Source organism: Protopterus annectens, chromosome 15.part0 (genome assembly GCF_019279795.1).
Source record: "Protopterus annectens isolate FY-2018-M chromosome 15.part0, PAN1.0, whole genome shotgun sequence".
Classification (NCBI taxonomy): domain Eukaryota; kingdom Metazoa; phylum Chordata; order Ceratodontiformes; family Protopteridae; genus Protopterus; species Protopterus annectens.
Window position 1 is genome coordinate 247,165,012 of NC_056749.1, and position 21,363 is coordinate 247,186,374.

General features: G+C 42.0%; 1 protein-coding gene across 1 annotated transcript in view; it reads left to right on the forward strand.

The window, feature by feature from the left end:
* Nucleotides 1-21,363, forward strand: part of TPH2 (tryptophan hydroxylase 2) — a 471,178-nt gene that overhangs the window by 329,994 nt on the left and 119,821 nt on the right. The window contains exon 7 of the mRNA XM_044056995.1: nt 17,738-17,873. Within this exon, the coding sequence (XP_043912930.1) occupies nt 17,738-17,873 (136 nt within the window). The remainder of the gene's footprint in view (nt 1-17,737; nt 17,874-21,363) is intronic.

The window sequence follows — 21,363 nt, forward strand, 5'->3', positions numbered from 1 at the left end:
TGATTTCTGCTAGAGTTGTTCAGCCTAGTGGGGCTGAATGTGGATTCAGACTTAGCCATATTATTAGAATGAGAAGAAAAATAATTTCCAGCAACATTGCAAGATGCTGTGGCAACAGGGGAAAGCAGATCTGTAAGGCTGTTTTAGGCACATCTCGATGATTAATATAGATGTGAAGAACATTACCAGAGTTTTAGCTTTGAAGTTAGAGATGGTAATCCTGTTAGTGGGTGGGGGGGGCCATATGGGTTTCTTTAAAGAAAAAGTCTGTTTGGATCACAGGAGTGTGTTGGTGGACAATCAAGAATAGATAGAAAGGATAGAGAATCTGTTGGAGGGCTGCTGTTCAACATTAATAAAGTGTGATTCGGTGACCTGAGAGTTAACTTTTAAAGTAATGGATGAAGTCAAGATGTGGAAGGAGTTAATTAATGGGTCACAGCATTATATGCATAGGTAGAATTTATAACTGCAATGAATGAGGTAATATTACAAATGGTCATGATGCGCATCTAAGAATGAAGAATCTGCTTCCACACACCAATATTCTCTGAGTGCATGAAAAGGATGCAGTATGCATGTGAGTCCAGCAATGGATATTTGATTAAGAATGAGTTAAGTACAGAGGTTCACTGTTTCTGTATTTCTTTGCTCAGAAACTTTAGGGAGATTTGGTGTCCCCTTGCTCTGTTCAAGCAGGCTCATAGCTGGAGTTGCTGCCTTAAGGGGAAGAGAATCATTACAATAGTTTCATTCAGCCTTGACATGTTCTAGGCTCTCTGGATTTACACAAATCCTCCAGAGAAAAGACTGTCTAAACTTGCCAGCTGAGACAGTGCACTGTAACAGTAACAGCAAATCATGACATTAGTTTACTTCTGAGTCTCATAAACTTGGTAGTATTTTCCAGTCCTTCTGAGATCTAGCCGACTTACAAATATTAGTCCAGAGCATTGTCTCTGTGTACACCATATTTCATATCTTGAAGTTTTGTCCTTTGGCCTTATTGCTCAGTAGTAGACAATATTAAATATATGTCTTCTTGCAGACAAATAGATTCGGGCTTTATCCTGGCGTATTAACAAGATAGCTAACTTTCTCTTATTAGTGGCCACAATTTTTTTTTCTGTTATTCTGCAACGATGTCCATGCCACATAAAAGTCTTAACCAGTTTTGGGATTTTTTCAGCCAATACAGCAACTCCATTTGAAGAAGGTGGAGTACATAATACATTAGTTTAGGGAGGAACATCAGTTTTAGTTTTTTTTGGGGGGTTTGACAATAATGGCAAGAAAAGTGTTTTCCAGTGGAGTATTACATTCTGTAGTAGATACCAAATGTGACTGAAAAAGCAAAAATGTATTATTTAAGAAAATTATATTTTTTATCAACTATCAACAAAGGGAAAGATGACTGACTTGCCAGAGTTTATTATCGACCTTCATACCCTAGCAAAAATCTACATGACTGGTAGAAGCTTCCAGACAATATGTTTGGGAATAGAAAGCCACACTTCACAATCATTAGTGTAAAAATGTGCGTAAGATTGGTGTTTATTGGGACCCCTAGATGAGAATATTTTCTCTCAGATATGGCACCGAGGCCTATAATACCATAATAATGAATGTGAGAGGGAGCAGGCCTCCTTCACTGCTGCTAAGGTCAAAGGGATAAGATGTGTTGATGTTTCTGCAAATTTGCGCCAAGAAGTATTTACAGGAGTTCATATACATCCACATAGAGGCTATTAATTTTATATTTGCTTATAGCTGACCATGTAAACTGGCAAAAAACTGAGTCAATGGCTGAGCAGAAGTATGAAAAAGATGTTTGATGTAAGTTAGGCTAAGAGATAATGTTCATCCGGTCTCCTTCTCCTGTATTTCCCAAAACCTCTTGACGTGGGGTACATAGCACTCAACTATACAGATTTTTGCAGAATGTCCAGATTTTTGCCTCTGATTTTTGATCTGCACCTTGTGCTTATAAAGTAAACCCTTTAACCATTATGTCAACCTCCACTCTCATTAAAGCTTAATTAGAAGCATGGCAGTTAACATAAAAAGTGCATAGTATATACAGTTATTTTATACCTTTTTTTATAAAATAAGATCTGATGTTGTAAATCTTTATTCATTCCTTACTGTTAGGACTTTGGCTCTGTCCTCGGAACCGACACAGCTGCTACCAAGCTCGTGTCAGCCAAAAACTCTCAGCTAAGACCTAACCACAATGCCCTTCACATAGTCTCTTCAGATCTTGTTTGCCGCATTCCTCGTCAGACGTGCCAAGCCTTCTCTTAAGCTAAGTGTAGTGTTTTTGTGATTTATCTATATAATTACCTTCCTCTGATTAGTTTTCCCTAAAGATTATCTTTTCATCTTTAAATTTATATACTTTCTTTCTAAAACCTACCCTCTACCTTTGGTAGCTCTTTTCATACCATCGTTGGTACTGTCCCTCTCCCCTGCCTTTAGTAGGCCCTTTCCTACCACTTTGTGGTATTTCTCAGTACCATTGTTGGTACTCCTCTTTTTTTCTATCTGTTTAAAAAAAAAAAAAACTCTTCTTCTATAACCTTGCTGTAGCTGTTTTGGGTTATATTGTAGTTTAGGACTATAGTGTTGTTTTCCATGATGTCTGATAAAGTAAAGCTAGGATTTAAACAATGTGATAAGTGCGGGCGTAAAATGCCCAACTCAGATGGTCATGGCCAGTGTGTTTATTGTTTGGGTGTTGACCACATCAATGTATCTTGTGATATTTGTTCTAGCTTCAGCAACTGTACATTGGCTGTGTGTAAGAACAAGCTAATTCTGAAGGGTATGATGAAAACACCCATATCGGAGGATCTTTCTGGGATGGAGATCTCACCACCTCCTAAGCATAAGGATGTGAAGAAACATAAACAGAAATGGAGTCACTCATTTCCGACATCTCCGACCTCCTCAGAACCGAGTTGACACCGGGCTTCTCCCGTGCCATTGGCACTGACTACTTCGACACCAGGCTCCATGTCATCTCCCTTGGTGCTCCCTTTGATTCTGACTACAACCACTGTATCAGATTCGGCACCATCCCCCTCAGTACTGACCTTGGTTTTGACACAGGTTCCGACTACTGTACCTGCATCGGCACCATCTCTGACCACGGTGCCGATGTCTTATACAGCTCCACTGACACCGTCAGTTCTGAAGGTTGAACACCTTCCCAGAACCAAATATTCTCCCTCTTATGACCCCTTTTTTGGACACCAGTTTAGTCCATTTCTTGGCAGACCTGAATCTCCATTGGCAGCTTCCTTCAGATCCACCAGGAGTCTTTCAGAACAAGATGTAGTGAGGGTTGTGGACCAGATTTTGGCAGCTAGAGGATTACCCACCCCTGCTAGGTCTTCCTTCCCAATTGGAATGGAAGCTCTCATGGCATATTCATCTGTATATCCCCCTCTGGCCTCTTCCAAGGTCCCAGAGACTTCGGTACCGATGGCCATCCCGGTGCATTCTGTCTCAGCTCTGACAGCTGAGGCTTCCCTGTTGGCACCGATTACTCTTGCTGCAATGGCTCCTTTGGAACTGGTGCACTCTTGGAGCAGTGATTGGGCTGTCGGCACCATGACTCCTAGTTCGGCACCTATTTTTTCGGTGGAGCCATCTATGGCCACGGCTCCCCCAGCAGATACCGGTCCTCTTGGAGCTCCTCACCTGGAGGCAGGCTCCTCAGGGTGGGGTGTGACCCCAGTTCCAAGGTTGTCCTTCTCGATTCTGGGATCCCATCCCTCTTCGGGTGGGCCTGCTTTCCAGGTGATGGAGAGGGTCCTTTCCTCAACAGGCCCACAGTTGGCACCATTGGCATCGACACCAGAACCCACCTCTAGCATGCAGCTGTCCAAACCCCCTCTACGCTGGGATCCCAAGCACAGCAGCCACAAGCCCTTCCCTTGAAGGGAACCCTTTCTCCAGAGTCCTCCTCAAAAGATCCCACTGGGGAGCCACCCCAGAAGAAACTGTGCAAGAGGAAGCATCTTGATTCCCCTGAGGAATCCATCACCGAAGACACCGATTGAGATGTGGGAGAAGGATCCCCATGGTCTCCCCTGGAAGATGTCTCATTTGAAGACATTCTCAGGATCCTCAAGCAGAGGAGAGACTGGAAGTCCTCCAACCCTTTTTCGGAGGAATCGGTGTTCTTGCAGGCCTTCCGTGCTCAGCCGTCTACTTCCTGGGTGACCTCACCTGCAGATGAGCTTGTTAAACTTATTGTGCAGGGTGCCTGGAAGGCCCGGGACAACACAGAACCTGTCCCCAGGAGGCCAGATAGAATTTTATCCACCCCTGAAGACCAGCCCAATTGGTCCAAGCAGCTGGTAGTTGTTTCCATGGTCATGGCATCTGCCACCAAGACAGAACTGGCAGAAGATAGTTCCACTGTTCATCCCCAGAACAGGGAGTCTCGGGCTATGGACAGACTGGGGAAGTGGGCCCACACTTCAACGACCTTTGCCATTTGGTCGCTGAATTATCTGGCACACTTTACTTGCCTCCAAGGAGACCTAATCTCAGAAATGTCTTCCTATTTGGCAGGGTACTGCCTGAGGAGGTGAGTGATACTATTGTCTCTCAGCTAGCTACCCTGGAATCCATCTCAAACTCCTCGATGCACTTGATCTCTCACACCACCAAGGGGGCAGCTTGAGCAGCCGCATCAGGCATCATTATGGGATAGCATGCTTGGATGTGTTTGTGTGATTTCGTGGGTCCCTTTAAATCTTCCTTTGTCAATGCGTCTGTTGACGAATCTTCCCTTTTTGGTCCCAAAGTAAGAGACACACTATCATGTAGTGAGAAGGACAGAAAGACCTTGTCTGCTGTGGGCATACACCCCCCCCCCCCCAGAGATCCTACTCCAGGAACCAGAGTGGAGGAAAATTGTGGTTCAAGAAGTCCCAAGGATCTTTTTGTGACACTTGTGATGAGTAATCCCCCTGGGGTAGAGGGGGCAACTCATCCGGAAGACGCCTCTTTCGGAGCAAAGTGGGGTCCATGAAACCAGGGCGCTAGAGATTCCTTCTCCGGCTGACCCTTCCAGCAATCCTGAAGAGTGGCCCAATTGCTTTCCTCTGGAAGCAAACGGGGGTCGATTTTCCCTGCCCCTGCAGGCCTGGCAACTCATAACAATGGATGCGTGGGTGCAGAAAATAATATCTAGAGGCTATCATATCCCATTCGATCTTACTCCCAGACCCGTAAAACAAATCCCTGATGCCCCACCCAGTCAGAGGGAGGCTGCAGCCTTAGAAATCAAAAAGCTTCTCAGAAAAAGAGTCATCTAGCCAGTCCCACCAGACCAGAGAGGATCCCGGTTTTACTCAAGGTTCTTTTTAGTGCCAAAAAAGACAGGGGACTGGAGACCAATCCTGTATCTCAGCTTACTAAACAAATTCATAAAACCTCAAAAATTCCAGATGGTCAAGGTACAGTCCACCCTCCCCTTTCTGGGGAAGGACAACTGGATGTGCTCTATAGACCTCCAGGATGCGTATTACCACATAAAGATGGACAAACAATCCTGGAGATTTTTCCACTTCTGGCTGTGAGCCAATCACTATCAGTTCAGGGTACTGCCCTTTCATCTCTTCTGAGCCCCCAGAGTGTTCACCAAATGTATAGCAGTCATAGTAGCTCATCTCTGACTACAAGGATTCCGGGTATTTCCATATTTAGACTATTGGCTCCTTACTGCCACATCCAGAAATCTTCTCATTCTCAGTCTCTCTTATACTCAAGGCCTTGCTCTTTGCTTAGGTATCACGATCAACATGGACAAATCACAAATGTCTCCAACAAGAGCACTGGAATTCATTGGAGCGATCTTCGACACAATGTTCTGTCAAGCTTCCCTTCTTCCTTATAGGCTCTCAAAAATAAGAAGCCAGATTCAAGTCCTCCTTCCACAGACATTTGTACCAGCACAGCTTGTACTACAGCTATTGGGATCTATGGCAGCAACCATTACCTTAGTTCCGCTGACTAGGTTGCACATGAGACTAGTGCAGTGGCTCCTTTCATTACAGTGGTTGATCTTAACCCACCCACTCGACCACATGATACGCCTTACAAACCTTTGCAAGAAAGAAATGTTTTAGTGGATGAAGCCAGAATCAAATCTTTGGTGTTGACCGTTCTGCCTTCCCCAGCCTAGGGCCACAGTGACCATGGATGCGTCCCTGTTAGGGTGGGGGCATTTCAGAAATATGTTGTGTGTAATTATTTTAATGGTAGTTTGAAAACCTCTTTCTGGGCTGGAATCCCTGGTTCTATACTACTCTGTGTTTCCTAGAATGTGCTGACAAGTTCACTTAATATATGAAAATGTTCTATATTGTTTCAGTAGTATGAGGTATAGTCTCCAGTCCAGGGCTATTGACAAAGCAGAGTTGTACTGAATTCTGATCAGATAGGGAGAATGACAAACTATTACCCATCTACAGCTACAATACTGAACAGGCACCATTTAAGCTGAGGACAGCAAACCAAACTGCACTGAAATAGCTTGCAACTAATGAATACAACAGTTCAGAGTAACTTACTGCGGTTTTGCTGTATGTGATTGTAAGACTGATAGCTGTGTGAGCTAATTAGAGCCTTATAAATCAATAATCCAATTAGCTCACCATATCTCCACCTTGGAACTATGAATGTAAACTGATTATTTGGGGTTTTGGATGCCATTAAGCAAGCAATAATGCCTGACATGGTGTGTGTTAATGTGTAATTAATGCTCACCCAGGGGTATTATGAGGCCCAATGCCACAGGCTAAGGGGCTCTACACCCCTGTAAGGTAGTTAATTACACATTAATACACACCCTGGAGGGCATTATTGCTCTTAGAGAATAGACTATCTGTAAAATTGTTGTGTTTTACTTTTTTTATTACTATATTGTTTTAATATATTTTGATGTAAAATAGTTCCTCCACCTAAGGTTTCAAACTTGTTGTAGTATAAGTTAATGGTGTTGGAGGAAGCATTTTACATCCAAAATATAACACTTTAAAAAATAACCAGGTATTTACTTTATTTTTGGTTCCTTACTCCTAAATTGCTTGGTTCATTGCCAATCATTAGAGATTGAAGTTACAAAATAATGACATACATTTGAATTTCAGATTTTTGTTTCCTTCAGAAAATTCATGTTAACAGAAATCATTTACTTAAGCAACTTTGTAATTTTATAATACCAATAACTAAAATCTGTTTCTATTTTATAGCCTTTGTTCCCCCTTTGTTTTAGGCTTTATCCAGATTTCTTCAGCTGAAAGGTGCAGAGGTATGCAAATCTCTTTACTGCTGCTGCTGTCAGAATTTCACTCACTCCTGTTATTCTAGAAAGTTTTAAGTTTATAAGAGCAGTATTTAAAATCCATCGCTATTTTTGGACCTTTGCTCCCCCATTATTTGTGTCTCTGTCCAGATTTCTTGGGCTAAGAGGTTGAGAGGTATGGTCAAGAGGTATGGAAATCTCTTTAAGTGATGCTGCCAGGGGAAAGCCCAATCACTCTCACTCTCTGTCTCACACTCATACACACACACACACACACACACACACACACACACACACACACACACACACACACACACACACACACACACACACACACACTTTTTTCCTGTTTCATTTATTTTTTTATACTTGCTACACAGCAAAAGCGTTGACTAGCAAATGTAAAATAATAGCTCAATCGATCTCTCCCTCTTACTCTCATACATGCATACACTCTCACATACAGACATAAACACACACACATGCCTTTTTATTAAAATTTTTTCTGTTTTATTTTACACCTGCTAAACAGATAAAGCACTGCTTAACAAGCATAAAATAATGGCGACCATTAGTTTTTTCTATCCATGCTCCACGGCATCTTGATATGCTGCCGTGAAGTGGCAGACTTGTTTTTCAGGGGGCATTACTTGTACATTAATACCCTGCTGGAGAACATTTATTCTCCAATCTAGGTACTGATATACAGTTCTCCCTTTCTCTAATGATAGGTTAACCACCCCCTCCAAAACTCTGTGCCCTTGTAGTAGGATGTACTATTTTTTTATCTCAGATGCTACTTGTGAAAAAGCTCAGTACTTTATTAAAATTCCTATCAGAATATGTAGACTTGAAGCACGACAATTCCTGATTTTATTGAATAACTAAGTAAAGGTCTCAGATCATGGATTATGGGGCAACATATGTTGCCTGAAATAATAATCTCTTCTGGTATTTTTATTTTCTCAACCACACATCTTTTCCTAGACTTTCTATTTTTTCCTGTAGCTGTCATTGTAGATCTTGCTGCATAAGGATGATTACTCCCATTTTGAAAGAAGTTACACAGCTATCTGTATTCCACACACCAAGACTTTGACAATAGTTTGAAAAGGAAATAATTGTCTTGTCAGTTGTTATCAAAAGCGGACAGTGCTCCAGGTTTAAAGGAGCAAATTAACATTTCATAGTTTAGTACTAGGCTAACTGCTTTTGTAGATCATTTTAAGCCTAACCAATTACCCCATGTGAGAATCAAACCCTGCACCTTGTGCTTATAAAGTAAACCCTTTAACCATTATGTCAACCTCCATTCTCATTAAAGCTTAATTAGAAGCATGGCAGTTAACATAAAAAGTGCATAGTATATACAGTTATTTTATACCTTTTTTTATAAAATAAGATCTGATGTTGTAAATCTTTATTCATTCCTTACTGTTAGGACTTTGGCTCTGTCCTCAGAACCGACACAGCTGCTACCAAGCTCGTGTCAGCCAAAAACTCTCAGCTAAGACCTAACTACAATGCCCTTCTCATAGTCTCTTCAGATCTTGTTTGCCGCATTCCTCGTCAGACGTGCCAAGCCTTCTCTTAAGCTAAGTGTAGTGTTTTTGTGATTTATCTATATAATTACCTTCCTCTAATTAGTTTTCCCTAAAGATTATCTTTTCATCTTTAAATTTATATACTTTCTTTCTAAAACCTACCCTCTACCTTTGGTAGCTCATTTCATACCATCGTTGGTACTGTCCCTCTCCCCTGCCTTTAGTAGGCCCTTTCCTACCACTTTGTGGTATTTCTTAGTACCATTGTTGGTACTCCTCTTTTTTTCTATCTGTTTAAAAAAAAAAAAAAACTCCTCTTCTATAACCTTGCTGTAGCTGTTTTGGGTTATATTGTAGTTTAGGACTATAGTGTTGTTTTCCATGATGTCTGATAAAGTAAAGCTAGGATTTAAACAATGTGATAAGTGCGGGCGTAAAATGCCCAACTCAGACGGTCATGGCCAGTGTGTTTATTGTTTGGGTGTTGACCACATCAATGTATCTTGTGATATTTGTTCTAGCTTCAGCAACTGTACATTGGCTGTGTGTAAGAACAAGCTGATTCTGAAGGGTATGATGAAAATACCCATATTGGAGGATCTTTCTGGGATGGAGATCTCACCACCTCCTAAGCATAAGGATGTGAAGAAACATAAATAGAAATGGAGTCACTCATTTCCGACATCTCCGACCTCCTCAGAACCGAGTTGACACCGGGCTTCTCCCGTGCCTTTGGCACTGACTACTTCGGCACCAGGCTCCATGTCATCTCCCACGGTGCTCCCTTTTATTCTGACTCCAACCACTGTATCAGATTCGGCACCATCCCCCTCAGTGCTGACCTTGGTTTTGACACAGGTTCCGACTACTGTACCTGCATCGGCACCATCTCTGACCACGGTGCCGATGTCTTATACAGCTCCACTGACACCGTCAGTTCCGAAGGTTGAACACCTTCCCAGAACCAAATATTCTCCCTCTTATGACCCCTTTTTTGGACACCAGTTTAGTCCATTTCTTGGCAGACCTGAATCTCCATTGGCAGCTTCCATCAGATCCACCAGGAGTCTTTCAGAACAAGATGTAGTGAGGGTTGTGGACCAGATTTTGGCAGCTAGAGTATTACCCACCCCTGCTAGGTCTTCCTTCCCAATTGGAATGGAAGCTCTCATGGCATATTCATCTGTATATCCCCCTCTGGCCTCTTCCAAGGTCCCAGAGACTTCAGTACCGATGGCCATCCCGGTGCATTCTCTTCTCAGCTCTGACAGCTGAGGCTTCCCTGTTGGCACCGATTACTCTTGCTGCAATGGCTCCTTTGGAACTGGTGCACTCTTGGAGCAGTGACTGGGCTGTCGGCACCATGACTCCTAGTTCGGCACCTATTTTTTTGGTGGAGCCATCTATGGCCACGGCTCCCCCAGCAGATACCGGTCCTCTTGGAGCTCATCACCTGGAGGCAGGCTCCTCAGGGTGGGGTGTGACCCCAGTTCCAAGGTTGTCCTTCTTGATTCCGGGCTCCCATCCCTCTTCGGGTGGGCCTGCTTTCCAGGTGATGGAGAGGGTCCTTTCCTCAACAGGCCCACAGTTGGCACCATTGGCATCGACACCAGAACCCACCTCTAGCGTGCAGCTGTCCAAACCCCCTCTATGCTGGGATCCCAAGCACAGCAGCCACAAGCCCTTCCCTTGAAGGGAACCCTTTCTCCAGAGTCCTCCTCAAAAGATCCCACTGGGGAGCCACCCCAGAAGAAACTGTGCAAGAGGAAGCATCTTGATTCCCCTGAGGAATCCATCACCGAAGACACCGATTGAGATGTGGGAGAAGGATCCCCATGGTCTCCCCTGGAAGACGTCTCATTTGAAGACATTCTCAGGATCCTCAAGCAGAGGAGAGACTGGAAGTCCTCCAACCCTTTTTCGGAGGAATCAGTGTTCTTGCAGGCCTTCCGTGCTCAGCCGTCTACTTCCTGGGTGACCCCACCTGCAGATGAGCTTGTTAAACGTATTGTGCAGGGTGCCTGGAAGGCCCGGGACAACACAGAACCTGTCCCCAGGAGGCCAGATAGAATTTTATCCACCCCTGAAGACCAGCCCAATTGGTCCAAGCAGCTGGTAGTTGTTTCCATGGTCATGGCATCTGCCACCAAGACAGAACTGGCAGAAGATAGTTCCACTGTTCATCCCCAGAACAGGGATTCTCGGGCTATGGACAGACTGGGGAAGTGGGCCCACGCTTCAACGACCTTTGCCATTTGGTCGCTGAATTATCTGGCACACTTTACTTGCCTCCAAGGAGACCTAATCTCAGAAATGTCTTCCTCTTTGGCAGGGTACTGCCTGAGGAGGTGAGTGATACTATTGTCTCTCAGCTAGCTACCCTGGAATCCATCTCAAACTCCTCGATGCACTTGATCTCTCACACCACCAAGGGGGCAGCTTGAGCAGCCGCATCAGGCATCATTATGGGATAGCATGCTTGGATGTGTTTGTGTGATTTCGTGGGTCCCTTTAAATCTTCCTTTGTCAATGCGCCTGTTGACGAATCTTCCCTTTTTGGTCCCAAAGTAAGAGACACACTATCATGTAGTGAGAAGGACAGAAAGACCTTGTCTGCTGTGGGCATACATCCCCCCCAGAGATCCTACTCCAGGAACCAGAGGGGAGGAAAATTGTGGTTCAAGAAGTCCCAAGGATCTTTTTGTGACACTTGTGATGAGTAATCCCCCCGGGGTAGAGGGGGCAACTCATCCGGAAGACGCCTCTTTAGGAGCAAAGTGGGGTCCATGAAACCAGGGCGCTAGAGATTCCTTCTCCGGCCGACCCTTCCAGCGATCCTGAAGAGTGGCCCAATTGCTTTCCTCTGGAAGCAGACGGGGGTCGATTTTCCCTGCACCTGCAGGCCTGGCAACTCATAACAATGGATGCGTGGGTGCAGAAAATAATATCTAGAGGCTATCATATCCCATTCGATCTTACTCCCAGACCCGTAAAACAAATCCCTGATGCCCCACCCAGTCAGAGGGAGGCTGCAGCCTTAGAAATCAAAAAGCTTCTCAGAAAAAGAGTCATCCAGCCAGTCCCACCAGACCAGAGAGGATCCCGGTTTTACTCAAGGTTCTTTTTAGTGCCAAAAAAGACAGAGGACTGGAGACCAATCCTGTATCTCAGCTTACTAAACAAATTCATAAAACCTCAAAAATTCCAGATGGTCAAGGTACAGTCCACCCTCCCCTTTCTGGGGAAGGACAACTGGATGTGCTCTATAGACCTCCAGGATGCATATTACCACATAAAGATGGACAAACAATCCTGGAGATTTCGCCACTTCTGGCTGTGAGCCAATCACTATCAGTTCAGGGTACTGCCCTTTCATCTCTTCTGAGCCCCCAGAGTGTTCACCAAATGTATAGCAGTCATAGTAGCTCATCTCTGACTACAAGGATTCCAGGTGTTTCCATATTTAGACTATTGGCTCCTTACTGCCACGACCAGAAATCTTCTCATTCTCAGTCTCTCTTATACTCAAGGCCTTGCTCTTTGCTTAGGTATCACGATCAACATGGACAAATCACAAATGTCTCCAACAAGAGCACTGGAATTCATTGGAGCGATCTTCGACACAATGTTCTGTCAAGCTTCCCTTCTTCCTTACAGGCTCTCAAAAATAAGAAGCCAGATTCAAGTCCTCCTTCCACAGACATTTGTACCAGCACAGCTTGTACTACAGCTATTGGGATCTATGGCAGCAACCATTCCCTTAGTTCCGCTGGCTAGGTTGCACATGAGACTAGTGCAGTGGCTCCTTTCATTACAGTGGTCGATCTTAACCCACCCACTCGACCACATGATACGCCTTATAAACCTTTGCAAGAAAGAAATGTTTTAGTGGATGAAGCCAGAATCAAATCTTTGGTGTTGACCGTTCTGCCTTCCCCAGCCTAGGGCCACAGTGACCATGGATGCATCCCTGTTAGGGTGGGGGGGCATTTCCAGGGAAATACAGTCCAAGGCACATGGTCTCCCATGGAGGCCAATTTGCACATAAATGTCTTGGAACTGAAGGCAGGTCTCTTAGCACTGCAAGCATTCCACACATCCCTTCCTTCCGGGATGATTGCAATTCAATCGGACAACATGTCAGTCATCTGGTACATCAACAAACAAGGCAGAACCAGGTCTTACCCCCTGTGTCAGGAGGCCATGAGAATTTGGCACTGGGCGATGGTTTCCAACTGCTTTCTCATAGCAATGCACATTCCTGGGAGTTCCAATCTTATTGCACACAATCTGAGCAGGAACATTCTGATGCCTCATGAGTGGTCCCTCAGTCCTATAATAGCGGATCAGATCTTCCACCACTGTGGCAGGCCTTGCTGCAACCTGTTTGCTTCTCCCCTAAACAACAAATGCAGAAGCTACTTTGCCCTGATCCCCCCTCAGGGGGAGTCACCGAGGGATGCTCTGAAGCACGATTGGCCCTTGGGTCTATAGTATGCCTTTCTCCCGTTTCCTCTCATCCAGAAATTCTTCCAGAAAGCTCAAAGGTTGAGAAGCAGAGTGATCCTCATTGCCCCTTATTGGGCCTGTCAAGACTGGTTCCCCTTCCTATGGCCTCATCTGATTCACAGCCTGTGGATCCTGGATCAATCCCAACATCTGCTGTCTCATCCTCAGGGACTGATTCACCCCAATCTACACAGCCTCAACCTCACAGCTTGGTTTCACCACTTCTGATGATTGCCAGGCTACCTGATATTTCACTCCTGTTCACGAGATTCTTCTGGCTTCACACAAACCTTCCACCAGGAAAATTTATTCTAGTAAGTGGGATAGGTTCTCTAGATGGGGCAAAGAACATAACATGGACCCCTTTTCCATGCCTATTCAGAAGATCCTACAATACCCGACTACCCTATTACACGCAGGAGCTTCAGCATCGACAATTACTGTGCATTTATCAGCTATTGCAAATTTTTCCAATGGAATTGAGAATTCTTCTGCTATGTCGCACCGACTGTGCAAAACCTTTATGAAAGGAGTATTACATGTTAAACTTCCTGGCAAGCCTCCTATAGAGCCTTGGGACTTGACATTCATTAACAAGTCCACCTTTTGAGCCTTATAACTCAAGTAATATGAAATTTTGTCTTGAAAAACTCTACGTCTAGTAGCCCTTACCTTAGTGAGAAGAGTATCTGAGTTGCAGGCCTTTAGTGTCAAGAGACCTTACTTGATTTTTTCATAGGGAAAGAGTGTCCCTACGTACTGACCCCTCCTTTTTGCCCAAGGTCATTTCTGGGTTTTCCATTAATCAATCTATTGACCTACTGGTTTTCTTCCCTCATCATTCAAATAGAGGGGAATACCTTTTGCATACCCCCAATGTTCATAGGCAACTTTGTTTCTACTTGGACAAAACTAAATCTTTCAGAAAAAAGGATCAATTGTTTGTGGCCTTTCCAGGACCCAAATTGGGTAGGCCTGTTTCCAAAATGACTTTATCTTCTTGGCTCAGAAACACCATTACTTTCATCTACCATCAGAACAAAGTGCCCGTACCTCCCAGAATAAAGGCTCACTCTACTAGATTGATAGCTACCTCAGTGGGCTTTCATTCCAGAGCCTCTATAGATGATATCTGCACAGCAGCCACTTGGGCAAAACCTCATACCTTTATCACTAATTACAACTTGGATCTGGCCTCCAGGGGATGAGCATCTTTTGGTTCTATGGTGCTCAGGAATGTCCTTCCTTAGGTCCACCCAGGACTCAAGTAGCTGGGGACTTGGGCCTAACAGTAAGGAATGAATAAAGATTTACAACATCAGATAAAGACTTTATGTCTTACCATAACATTCCATCTGTGTTGTAGATCTTTATTCATTCATTACTTCCTGCCTTCCTTCCCCCTGCCTGGACTCCTGGTGGACTTTAGGATTTCCTTATTAGTTAAAGTATTTGCTCAGACAGAGCCTCCTACTGTCTCTTTTATTACTTTTATACTATAATGGCGGGCAAACTCAATCTGAAGAGACTATGAGAGGGGCATTGTGGGTAGGTCTTAGCTGAGAGTTTTTGGCTGGCGTGAGCTTGGTAGCAGCCATGTCGGTTCAGAGGATGGAACCAAAGTCCTAACAGTAATGAATGAATAAAGAATGAATAAAGATCAACAACACAGATGGAACATTATGGTAAGACATAACTTCTTTTTATCATATATGTTTCAAGTATGTTTAGCAATTTTATTGTATTATTTTGTCACATGGTTGTAGTCACATGACAGTTTTACTTATTTAATGTGGTCAGCTGAATGTGTAGTTCTGAAGAAGTCAGAAGAAGTGGAAGATGACAGCCCTAAACTCTTGAATAAAGTGACCATATTCAGCTGGTACAGGTGATTTGCTGTAGTTTTGAGTTGGCTTTTTGCACCTTGGTTATGGTTGGACTAAGTTCCTTTAGAGCAGTGGTGCACAACATCCAGCCCAGGGGCCAAATCTGGCCTGCCACACAACACCATCCAGCCCCCAGAGTTACCAAAAAAATGTAAAACAAGGTGAAAAAATGCTATGCTTTACTCCAGTCATACAAACTTTCCAGCACGTGCTTACTTACTGGGTTCAGGCGCCTAGGCAGCGAGACATTTCCCTGTGGTACATCTGACTGGGGACACATGGCTGAAGTGACAGTCAGCTGCAGAGAAATATGGCTGTTTGCAAATTCCCTGTGGGCAAAGAGAAGCACATACTGCCATGCTCACAGCTTTAATAACCAAATGCATGGAGGCAGAAGAAGTAATGAGTGTTGTGCTCAGTGTAGAGTACATACTTATGTAACTACAACATGCGGAAGAGTGCTACAGCATGGAGGAAATCCTGCAGGCTACTGTAGTCACATGTATGCTCCAGTATGCATTTTAGGTAATGTTCCCTAGAGAATGTAAAAGGGGTAATGGTCCACACACACCGATTATAAAGGTACTGCCCATTGTGCATTGCATTTGTACTGCCACTGACATACCCTCTGGCCAGCCTGCTGCTGATGCCTGCCATATTGCCTGCTGTCTCATGTTCCCTTGGGGAACATGGACATTGTTTTCTCCCTGTGACTTTGGTTCTTGAAGTTGTGGGCATGGCAACACATTCTTTTCTTTGCCCACAGGAAATTTGCAAACAGCCATATTTCTCTGCAGTTGACTGTCACTTCAGGCATGTGTCCCCAGTCAAATGTACCACAGGAAAATGTCTTGCTGCCTAGGTGCCTGAACCCCTTACTGGGTTCAGGCGCCTAGGCAGCGAGACATTTCCCTGTGGTACATCTGACTGGGGACACATGGCTGAAGTGACAGTCAGCTGCAGAGAAATATGGCTGTTTGCAAATTCCCTGTGGGCAAAGAGAAGCACATACTGCCATGCTCACAGCTTTAATAACCAAATGCATGGAGGCAGAAGAAGTAATGAGTGTTGTGCTCAGTGTAGAGTACATACTTATGTAACTACAACATGCGGAAGAGTGCTACAGCATGGAGGAAATCCTGCAGGCTACTGTAGTCACATGTATGCTCCAGTATGCATTTTAGGTAATGTTCCCTAGAGAATGTAAAAGGGGTAATGGTCCACACACACCGATTATAAAGGTACTGCCCATTGTGCATTGCATTTGTACTGCCACTGACATACCCTCTGGCCAGCCTGCTGCTGATGCCTGCCATATTGCCTGCTGTCTCATGTTCCCTTGGGGAACATGGACATTGTTTTCTCCCTGTGACTTTGGTTCTTGAAGTTGTGGGCATGGCAACACATTCTTTTCTTTGCCCACAGGGAATTTGCAAACAGCCATATTTCTCTGCAGTTGACTGTCACTTCAGGCATGTGTCCCCAGTCAAATGTACCACAGGAAAATGTCTTGCTGCCTAGGTGCCTGAACCCAGTTCAGAAACATGCTCTGCACTCTTACTGCTATAAATACTTTGAGGTCCACTAGTCTTTATTACTTCCCACAGTAAGACATTGAACCTAATTCAGCAGCCACACATCCCAGCACATTACAGATACAACACAAGTTCTCTTTCACTATCTTCATTCACACACACACACACACACACACACACACACACACACACACACACACACACACACACACACACACACACACACCTTCACAGATTCACCCAAGCTTAAGTCTTCATTCTGTCATGCCTGGATTACTACAGATAACAAGTATAGCTCTAACAAATTTACTGTCACCTCCAACCCCCACAAAGGTTCTCATCATACACCTCCCCTTTCTATCTCCTTCCTCCACCACTTCTTAGACACAACAATTCACTTTTCTAAAAGTTTCCTCACACAATCTTTGATTTCCTCTCCCTGCCAACCTCATGACATCTATACTTTTCCTTCTGACCTATTACATCCAGAAACCCTTCCTCTACTGCCCTCCTCTTCCTGATGTACATATCTCAATGTAAAATAGTATGCCTTTACTAGTTTTTATAATTGTATAGAAGAGTCATTATGTAGCACAAAAACAGTTTTCCTTTTCTAGAGTCCATTATGTAGTACAATATTGATTACAAAGTATAAATACCTTTCCTAGTCTATATACTATTGCCAGCCTTGCACTGATTAATCCTACAAATGCTTTTGTATCTTAGATTGTATTATTGTTGTCTTAGTGTAAAGTACTGCATAACCAGCTTCTTATATTATGTTGTACCCTTTTTTTAACCTGGTTGTAAACCCTGGGTTGAGCCTGAAACAGGCCCACTTGTGTTAGTGTTCTAACCTAGACAATGAATGGAAAAATAATTAAAAAAACTGATGTTTACATATCTTTCCTTCCTTTCTTTCTTTTTGTGTCAATATAGAAAGGACTGGCTTCACAGTGAGACCTGTTGCTGGATATTTGTCACCAAGAGACTTTCTGGCCGGATTAGCCTTTCGGGTTTTCAACTGTACACAGTATATCCGTCATGGGTCTGATCCACTGTATACTCCAGAACCGTAAGTGAATTTCTATGTTTTATTCACTGGTAATAGTTAATTATATTCTGAAACTCCTACTAGTGAAATGAATGACTGCAACACAACCATTTCCTTAACTCCCAATTTTACAAAACGCTAGAGCAGATTAGCAAAAAGAAAAAAAAATGACTCAAAGGAAATCATACTATAAAATGTCTTTAAAAATTATTGACTGTAGCTTCACAGTATGTCAAAGATTGCTGGCTTTTTGAATCATATCAAATAATTTAACTATTATATACAGTGCAATAAGTAAACAAATAAAATGCACTCAGTTCAGCACTAAGTGTATAGCTAATGAATGTTTGCATAGAACATTATGAACTGATATGCTGTTAAGCACTTTCCCTTGTACCTATGCTATGTTTTATTGTTTCATCACTAACATTTTACACTTTTAAATTAAAAATAATGCTAGGGGGAAACTGGTCTTTTTTTTCGATTGGCCATTTTTTACGTTTATTATATTTTAATTCTGCTTGATTTTTTTAGTTTAAAAAATCTCCTTACTATTGAATGTTTTGGATGAGCAATTTGTATGTAGTAGCCTTATGTGCTAAAATTAGCTTCTGTTTTTTTTTTCCTTTGTGTAATAAATCTAGTTTTAAATAAAGTTCTGTGGTTATTTACAAAGTAAAGACAACAATCATTTTTCGATGTCAAATATGTCTTTTACAGCAGTACTAATATTTTATTGGTATGTAATAGTACAAAATAGTTTGCAGGATATTTTGATGTACAAAGGTTACTTAACAGCACCATGCTTGATAAACAATTGGGATGCTCTCCGTGGGTGCAGTTTCTGCTGGTGCACTTCTAAGAAATCTTTATCTTCAAATACTCCTTCCTCAGTTCTTTTATCAGCTTTACTGGTAGAAGAGCACTGTTCAGTTTTCAGCCTGTTAGATCCTGGAAGAAAGTATGCCATGCCATTCTCATAGATTCGTACTAGGCTAGCTGCCCTTGAGAGCCATTTTAATCCTAGCCAACTTCCCTCAAAATGTGAGAATCAAAACCTGTAAGTTGTGTTTGTGAGGTAAATACCTTACCCATTATACCAGACCTATAACTCATATGTCTGTATATATTCATCTTTTAATCTTTCCATTTTTCAGGATGACCACAAAACTTTCAATAGATTAAATATGCTCTCATATCCTGTAGTATGGATAGGGAAATGTATGTTTGACAATGTTAATGTTCAGTTCAATAATGTCCTTCTCAAGAGTTTTGATCTGCATTTTATTATATTTCATTAAAATTATCATTAGAATAAAACCCGCTTTATCAAAGAACAAACACAGTTATTTATATAAAGCATCCACACTGTCCAAACAGTTTGGAACTTTGGAGACTCTAAGACCTTTCAAGAGACATTTTATTTGCAAACAGTCTTGCAAGCATGCCTCAAACTAAGGACTTGAATTTGAGCAATCTCTTCTCTAACAATTTAATAGTATCAAGCAGATAATATTATAGACTATCTCCATGTGCACTAACTCCCTTCCTCTTTATCTCCTTCCAATCTATACAGCTAACATCTGCCTATACTATACTATACTATACTATACTATACTCTTAAAATCCCCTTCCACTGCTTTTTCTGCACTCTCTGCCCTTTAAATATAGTCCTCCTCTTTCTGTTTATCCAATCAACTAAAACCACTGAAATCACAAACCTATAAAGAACTGTGTATGCACAATTGTTGTTCTGTTGCATAAAATGTTTTTTCTTTTCTTTTTAATTTCATGAATGGAATTTGATTAATAGTTTATGATGACATTTTTCATGACAATGTATAAATGCTCTATGTGATAACTGTTACTTTTACATCAATGCAGTTTTGTAATGATGTAACTAATATAATTTTTAATGGAGTTTTTCTCACCAGGCATTCTCTGAAAAAGGGGTCTTCATTGCCCGGTTGGACAATCCCTGTAAACAAATGCAAAATAAATACATAAAAGAATCTAAGCTTGCCCTCAAAATTCTTCCAGCCCCTTTGTCATCTAATGGGTTATTAGGCTTTAAAAGTAAAAATGTAATAGCCTTTTTTTTTGAAACTCTGTTAACATTTGCTTCATTACTTCTTGCTCTGTTGGTGTTCGTTAGGCTGGTTAACATATTTCCACTGAGATCCAATGCTCTATGTAGTAAGAATTCATTGATAATGTCATCAGAGGTATTATCATTATCTGTCATGGCTAGAAGCAAAATATGAAACACAAAATAAAAACTCTCAGACTTCAGCCTGAATACTATAAAACAAATACAAGAAAAGAGAATGCATAATAGCAAAACAGCTCCGCTTTAGTATCACAAATAAAATCATTAGCTGAGCACTTTTGTTTTAAATCAGACTTCTTCAAAACTAAGGAGCTCACCTCATTAAATATCAAATTAAAGTAAATAATGTGATATAGGAGTATTGATCACTTTCTGGTTGGCATAGAAATGGGCACTCATCCGCATTCATATAAAAAGAAAACAATATAAACCTAAAAAAAAAATAACACTTAAAACTATATTCTGTTTTCATACAAAGTGTTATGTAAACTTCCTGTTTATTTCCTAGATCAGTGATCAATAAGTTGCACCTGATGGAAGTACATTTGACAAGTTACAATCTCATCCACTTTATACTTGACCAAGAGTAGGGAAACCACTACCTGCCATATGCAGTGCCAGCTGTCTTGTTTAAGTTGCAATGTTTATTGCATTCAGGTAATCAGTAAAGCTTGATATTAGTATCCATCACATATCCAATTAATGTAGCACTAGTGAATATACCTCAAAACTGTTAGCAAGTTCTTATAAACTCTAAGTGCAATCTTTACTACTTTTTCTGTGCATACTTAAACAATTGAACTCTTATTTTGGTTTCTGATTTATACTGTAACAGTCACACTTATTTATTTATTCAACTTACTTTTGAAGCAGAAAATGTGATTCTTAGTCATATGCCTGAAGTATTTGCATTAAGTTTCTTTCACTTATACGCCTTGTAGAAAGAAGCTTTTCTGACAGATATAAAACAAAAAGAGGATTCCTTGAAGGAGTCTTTCTACAAATATGTATTTACTTGTTTGTTTATTTATTTTTGCCAGTTGGCGTATGACTTTTATTTTCATCACTGATGTTTTTATGCCTTTTATGCTGTCACATCTGAAGGTTTGGTATGGTTTTGTAGCAGACATTTCATAGTAACAGCCTGGCATAAACAGAATAAAGATGGTGAGAGAGTGCAGTTTGGACCATCACTTGGCATAATCTACTACTACAATGCTGTTAGTAAGTGAAGGTCAAAACATAACTCATTTGAAAGATCAATTTTAATGTACAATTATGATGCATGAATTCCAGTCAATGGCCTGCATGTTTCCTTTTTAGTTGCACCTAATCAAGTGATATATTTGAATCTGTGTGAAAGCTGAAATGTCTCCATTGGTGTAATCTTAAGTTCCTAAT